The sequence below is a fragment of the Camelus bactrianus genome, chromosome X (genome assembly GCF_048773025.1).
Source record: "Camelus bactrianus isolate YW-2024 breed Bactrian camel chromosome X, ASM4877302v1, whole genome shotgun sequence".
NCBI classification, from domain to species: Eukaryota; Metazoa; Chordata; class Mammalia; order Artiodactyla; family Camelidae; genus Camelus; species Camelus bactrianus.
Genome location: NC_133575.1, coordinates 80,431,428 through 80,438,442, shown reverse-complemented (window position 1 = coordinate 80,438,442; position 7,015 = coordinate 80,431,428). Strand labels below are relative to the sequence as shown.

General features: G+C 43.5%; 1 protein-coding gene and 1 long non-coding RNA gene across 2 annotated transcripts in view; both read right to left on the bottom strand.

Annotated features, from left to right (window-relative positions):
- Positions 1 to 1,078: 1,078 nt before the first annotated feature.
- RPL36A (ribosomal protein L36a) lies at positions 1,079 to 3,902 on the bottom strand. The gene is made up of 5 exons (XM_010969849.3): positions 3,699 to 3,902; positions 3,182 to 3,287; positions 2,906 to 2,973; positions 1,464 to 1,586; positions 1,079 to 1,158 (listed from the first exon to the last, which is right to left on the bottom strand). Exons 1-5 carry the CDS (start codon positions 3,807 to 3,809, stop codon positions 1,138 to 1,140), a joined length of 429 nt encoding a protein of 142 aa, XP_010968151.1. The 5' UTR covers positions 3,810 to 3,902; the 3' UTR covers positions 1,079 to 1,137.
- Positions 3,903 to 4,956: 1,054 nt separating this feature from the next.
- LOC105080739 (uncharacterized) overlaps positions 4,957 to 7,015 on the bottom strand; it is a 30,708-nt gene continuing 28,649 nt past the window's right edge. Inside the window, exon 4 of the long non-coding RNA XR_836378.3 lies at positions 4,957 to 5,066. This is a non-coding gene — a long non-coding RNA (uncharacterized LOC105080739). The remainder of the gene's footprint in view (positions 5,067 to 7,015) is intronic.

Here is a 7,015-nt window from a genome sequence, read left to right as displayed (position 1 = left end):
TTTAAGGGAATTTCCGGATATTCCAATTCCTCCCTTTTCCTCCAGTTGGTGTACCTGAGGACCAACCTGCAGTCAGTACTTCAGGCCTGCTCCTTTACCACCTCCCCTTTGACTATCACCCTTCCCCCACACAAACAAAAAAGGGTATTCATCTCACCCATCCGGGATGCACTACAGTACAAAAACGGACACAAAAAGCCCGCTCAAAATACAAAGTACGAGTTGTAACAATTCCTTTGCCTGTCAGGTGATTACCAATTATTTTCAATAAAATCGGAGGACTAATCATTCAGTTAATAAAAAATGGAACTGGTAAACCCAGACTTAATTCATCCACAGAAACTAACTTGAAAGAAAACTATCTCACTATCTCGTTGAGTTGTGCTTCTAGTTACCAAAATGTGTAGCATTATCTGCTTCACCTCGAGTTTTGCTGCACAACTATAAAGAGCTCAACATCAATAAAAATGAAGCATACAATAGTATACAAAGAGGAACAGGATGTAAAAATTTGCAACTGTTAGGCATTTTAAAATTGGACAGAAATCCCTCAGATTTCATTGGGGAGTTTAATTCACTAGAAATTCTATCCTTTGCAGTTATTTGAACATGATGAAAGTCAGTCAGTTTAAAATTTGAGGGAATATATAAAAATGTTAGTGAATATCAGAATAAGTATATATATATGCAATATAAGCATAAGGACATATAAGTTCTATGCTGTGCCTAGAATTGGGTCACAATTCCTCATTCAATGATTTTAGTAAAGGGATCTGAGACTATTTCACTCCTGGTAAACCTCATATTCACTGATCTCATCCCATTAGCCCTGAATTTCAGGTCTCTATGTCCCATGGTAACCAATAACTTCTGCTTTTTAACAGCAAAAGGAATCCCAAGAAGCCCCAAGTGTTTAAAGTGCCAAATTAGACCATTAGAACATCTGATGTGAGTTCAACCAGTAGTCCACCCCTAATGAATCAAGTACCCTGAACCATCACGCATAAATTTCCCCACAAGGAGAATTTTATTGATGGCCCTAGTTTATTTCCCTCCCCAAAAAACAACTGAAACCAAATGAAGTAAACATGATTTCAAGTTTTTATTGTCTTCATAATAAAACACAAAATTTGAAGCTTAGAACTGGATCACTTGGCCCTGCAATAAAACAAACAAAAAAGGTAAGTTTTGTATTTTGCAAAGAACTGTTTGTTATTCCATCAAGAACAGTGTCTACTCCTGAAGGGATCACCATCCTTCTCCTCCCCTTCCTAATCATGTCAAAACCAACACCAAAAACCCCATACTTTGAGCTATGCATTTAGCTGTTTTGAGGACTCCCCCTGATCTTTTTTCCCCTCCCATCTTGATGCCACAAAAATGAGCAGGCAGAAATATTCACCTCTCTAGGCATAATAAAGCCATACAGGAAAAAACTGCACCTTCCACCCATAATTATATACCTTTCTCTTCTTATCTCCTCCCAGCTCAAAATGTTTGCATCTCTTAATAGCCAGCATTCTCTTAGATCTGCAGTTGGGCTCAACGCATTCAAGCCTCAGCACAATCTTCTTTGTAGTTTTAGCCTGGGGAAAAGAATTAAGTCAAAGCCTTCACAAATCACTACAGAAAATCCTTCAAAAATATGGCTATGGTTGGGTTAAGTACTATTCAAAGCAAAGCTCTGCAAATGATTGTGAAAATTTGTCTTTAGCTATAGGGAGCAAGTGGGAATATGAAGAAAATTGTGATTTAAGGAATAATGTACCAGCAAAGGTGGCAGGTTATCTCATTGGCATCAAGTTCTCCAACCACAGAAAACATCCTAAAGGGTTTACCAAATAGGCACTCATCATACCACCTTGACAGTGTGAGCTTTCAGCAGTTCTACAGTTAAGTATTCCAGACAACCAAAAATGGGGCAACTAGTCCATGCAACTATGAAATAAATACAACTTTTGCAATTCATTAAATAGGGTTAATAATTGTTATTTAAGATCTATTCTCTGGAGACTACCAACAATTACATCTAGATCTTACGTGCATTCAACTGTATTATTTAAGTCAGAGTACGCTCCCCACAAATAAACAATTTTTAAAGCTTGCTCCTGGTAGTCAAAATTCCATTACTGCTAGTTTGCAGTTCTCAAAAGAGCAAAAACCTAGGTACAACAATCTCCCCGGTGTCCTAAACAAGTTAGCTGAATGTGAAAAGACAATCAAGTGTTTCATTTACCACCTTGAGATCAAACCATTTATTGAATCTAAATGAACATTAAAATCATTTCTTAATACTTTCTGGAACCAAGCTGAATGAGGAACTAAGTGCCAAAAGTAATGCTGTGTTCGTGGGAATGCTATGCTCCAAAGACTGTGTACTTTCAGGAGCAGACACCTGGGGTACAACAAATTCAGCCTGAGAAAGGGGATTCAGGAGGCCAGTGGAAGATCTACATGGCCATTTTAAAGAGCTTTAAGGCTTCATGAGATAGGTAGCAGACTGACTGCAGGCTTCTGAACTGACACGCAAAATACCGTACTACAAACATGAGCTGAGGATTCACTTGGACATGACACCAGGTAAGGAACAGGGCAAAGGAAAGGATTTACTGGCATACTTAAACTTCAGTCCTTACAACGACAAGGCACGTTCCTTAATGTTCGCCTCTTCAAAAAAGACAAAAATATATATAAAATAATAAGAGGCAGAACTGTAGACGAGAGTCAGACATGGCTTGCACTCCCCGCTGCACTATCTACTAGATATGTCACTGCAGGTAATTGAAAACACCTTCCTAGAACTATGGAACACGTACCTATACTGTAGAGATGTGTGGGCTAAAAATAAATGCAAACTCTCTGCCACAGTAAGTGGGAAGCATATCAAAGAGTGATCACTACGAACCTTCTTCCGGAAAATCGGCTTAGTCTGCCCACCATAGCCACTCTGCTTCCTGTCATAACGCCGCTTTCCTGGGGGAATGAAAGTCACTTGTCAGGGTATATCAAACATAATAAATCACAACAGCCACATGGAAGTCTTCTCACGGTTTTATCTTGGGCTTTCCAAAAGAAACATCAATGAAATGCCCAAATCGGGGAGGGAAGGGGGACAGGGCTCGTGCATTCCGCTTACTACACAAATGCCGCATTAAAACCAACCCCATACATATCGTCTTACCCTGGGCATACAGAGAATCCTTGCCCTTCTTGTACTGCGTCACTTTGTGGGGTTGGTGCTTGCCACACTTCTTACAGAAAGTCCGACGGGTTTTAGGAACGTTAACCTAGGAAATAAATCGTTCAGAACGTGCGGTGTTATCGGACCATTGGCACAACGCCCCACCCGACCCAGCTGAAGCTAAGGCATCCCACGAGGACTCGACTCTCAAACTTCTCGCTAACACAAAACACTGACTAGAAGGTGGTCCAGCCCCATGTGCTTCAAATACTGTGGCCTCCATCGAGCCGCTAAGTGGAACGATAACATTCACTCCACCCCCAACTAAGTCTACGTTTGATCCTATCACTTCAATTCCTGGCCCCGAATTCCGGTCCCTCTGGGCTCGATCCCGGCAATACTGAGTTTCTTTGGAACAACGAGTCCACGCAGGTGCCCAGACCCGTCCCGGACGGCATCATCAAAGGGAAGAGAAAGATTAAACTGGATGTTACCGGCCCCTTCCCCAAAGTCCTACCATGTTTGCTAGAGCGCTATCGGAACGGAAAGAGGAAGGCCGGGCCGGACACGGAAGTATATAGGAGGTTTCTGGTCGCGCTTCCTCATGGGAGTCGGTGGGAGCGACCATAGAGTCTAAGGCTCCGTGCGCAGCGCCCTCTGGCGGCCAAGAGGACTCGATTCGGAGCCGCGAGCGCGAGCTTAAGGAAGGGAGCTGCCTGAGGCTGATCCACTCTCGTCAACTCCCTCCCGCCCCAACCCCCTAGCTCTGCAAATTTTTCACACCTCATCACTTTTGGCAGACACTGCTACGTAGCAGCGTTAAGTGCAGGAAGCAGTGCTCCTTCCAGACCCTCTGGCTTCCCTGTCCATATCCTTAAGGGAAGCCGGGACTAGGGTCAAGTGAAGGAGCGCCCTCCACCTCCATGTCCCATTCCTGTTCCACCTCAAGGACACTGGGAACAACATCTTTCACAGTGAACTGCTGGTTCACCGAAGGCTTGGAGGGGACCAGTGCTCTAGTTCATCTACCACGTGGCCAGTTGGTCATGGTAAATTCAATAAATGTTCATTGAATGCCTATCTTGTGTTCGGCACAGTTGTAGGGGAAGGGCACAGTAATCAAATAATCACGGTCATAAATACATAATTACAAAATACTTTGTAAAAATGAACAATGATCAGCATTAAACAGCCTCCTTAAGTTGAAGGAGCAAGTTGACTGCCCTAGGTTCTGAAAAGTGAGGATGAAATTGTTCAGCTCCAGAAATAGCAATAATCAAGCCAAGAGCCAGAAAGTATCCAGCAGCTCTTCCCTTCACTGCATACCTGGCAGAAGGCACATGATAGGTTTCAAGAGTGTCCAGCAGAGAAAGAAAGACTGCAGGATACTGAGCATTTTAAATGGATTGTCTCATAAAATTCTCACAGTAATTCTAGGAGGTAGGTGATACTATTATTCCCACTTTACAGATGAGGTAAATTGAGACTGTAAGATATTAGATGATTTGCCCAATGTTGATAGTATTTGGAGGAACCAAGATACAAACACAGGTGATCTGCCACCAGAGCTTGGATTCCTTTACCATTATTCAATATGGCTGTTGTGGCCTGGTAATTATTACAGCTAACAATTATTGAACACTTATTATGTGCCAGGTATTTTCTGAACTACCTTACATACTATCTCTTTCAATTCTAACAACCCAGGTGGTATGTACTATTAGTGATGTTTAACAGATAAGAAAACTGAGACACGAGAGACATGAAATTCACTTACCCAAAGTCACACCAGTGGCTACTTTGTGGAGCTGTAATTTGATCCCAGGTAGTCTAACACCACAGCCCTGCACTTAACCACAACATCACACAGTGGAAGCAGGAGTGTCTGCAGGGCAGAAAATAATGAGGAGAGAGAGTTGAGCAAGGACGCAGGAAGAAATGTCAGTGGATTAGGGGCTAAGGAACTCTGAGAGCCTGGGGTCTCCTGCTTGCATAACTCTCCAGGAACACCCATGGGTTCAGAGCTGACTCTCTCATCATCCTCATTTTGTCGGATAGTCTCCTGGAATGAGATAATAAAAACATGACCACCGCCTGCTACATTTCCTAAAAGTTTCTTTGCCAAACAGCCTGCCTGTAGACTCACAGCATTTCCTTCTTCTTTCTAGGCTCTTATGCAGTCTCACTGGCCTTTGAGGAGTTTCTAGAGGTTTTTGATGTTAGTAACATGGAAATATGAAGACAATGAAGATGGTACTTCTATGTCTAATCAACCGTATTTCTTTCTGTCACACCTCGGGTGGCCTGGCTTTGGTTTAGTTTCCTTTCACCTATCCTCGTCTCTGTTTTGGACACACTCCTGCTCATTGATCTCCCCTAAGATGAGGCACTCATAACTGAACACAGGACTCTATTGCAGCCTGATCTTGCAGAGTGCGTGATCTGTTCACTTTCCTCTGTCGAGATATTGGCACTATTTGGGTACAGTCCTTCTGTCATCCAGACAAGCATGTTAGAGGAGTGCGCATGGGCAGAGGGTGAAGAAGTGCCTAGTTTTATCCCCCTCATCCTGCTCTCCCTTGTCGAGATCCCCATATCAATGCCCAGTCTCCACCACAAGAAGGACTTTGAGAAGGGACAGGGCATGTGACAACACATAGCATCTGACTGAAGAAAAGGGGAGGGAAGGCCAATGTCTGTGACCAAGTTTCAGGCAGGCAACTGGAGTGGCTCTTCAGGGGTGACTAGTGAAAAGATATAAATTGTCAATAAAATAGGGAAATCATGTAACACTTGCTTCTCCTTTATCTTGTGCAGATGTGCTGGTTAACTATTCTACTATCCTACAAATACTTTTTTTTTTAAGTCCTGTTCCCTTAAAAATTCTGAAGGACTCCTGCTAGTGGGATTTATGATGTTTCTACATTAGGGCACAGTGCCTGGGGCAAGTCAATAAGGCAGTGCTTGAGGTGTCAAGATCAACATGCAGGTCAGTCACCAGAGGCTTTGCCACCATCCCAGTCTACTCCAGTATTGCCTGCATTTCCTAGGAGAATCCTCCAGAAGTTTGTTGCTAGAACATAGGCTAGGAGGTGGCTGAGGAAACATTCAGCCTTCAAGTAAGACATCTAGCCTGATTTATTGCTTTACAGGATTAAAGAGAAAAGTGTAAACTAAGAGTTAATCCCTGAGGCTGAATCTAAAATGGAGAAAATCAACATCCACAGAAAATAGGAAGGGCACAAGGCGGTGTGTGGGCTTACATTCGGACATTTTTATCTGCAGCAAAAAAGTGCTTTCTTAGAAAATGACTCAGCAGGGGGAAGTCTTGTCTCTACCTCTATCAGGATCTGTACTTTGGGGTCCCTTTGCGAGCATGAGCCATCCTTCACCATCAAGTTTAACTGTGTGGCCTTGAGTCTCTGCCTTAAAGGACATGAGAAGCTAAAGACGCCCTTCCTCCTCAGTCCCTTTGTTTTGTCTCCACAGGTCTGCATTTCTCCTCTTTTCTGTCTGTCTCCACTCCCTATGCTGACCACCCCCACAGTCCTTTAGCGAAGTCATCCCTTCACCTCAGGGAGGTCGGCCTGAGGACCTGTCGGCTCAATCCAGCCCTGCCTAGAGTCTCAGTGGCCCCAGTAATGTTGAGAAGGGTTCTTTCAGAGCAGACTCAAGATAGCAGTGTCAGAGGTCCCAAGCAAATGAAGGGCGGGGACAGCTGGGGGGCGGGGGGCAGAATAGGGACAGCAGCAGGGAACCAGATACCATGCTGCAGAGAAGAAGAAAAAAAAAAAAGACATTGGTTTAAGTCAGGAAACAAAAAAAGGGAACTGA

What these genes read in the sequence shown, in the direction of transcription:
- RPL36A (XM_010969849.3), bottom strand. Translation starts at nt 3,809, where the DNA reads ATGGTCGCTCCCACCGACTCCCATGAGGAAGCGCGACCAGAAACCTCC. An exon ending in ATAGCGCTCTAGCAAACATG is followed by an intron (nt 3,288 to 3,698) that starts GTAGGACTTTGG and finishes TTTATTTCCTAG; the next exon opens with GTTAACGTTCCTAAAACCCG. An exon ending in GAGGAGATAAGAAGAGAAAG is followed by an intron (nt 1,159 to 1,463) that starts GTATATAATTAT and finishes GTTTTATTGCAG; the next exon opens with GGCCAAGTGATCCAGTTCTA.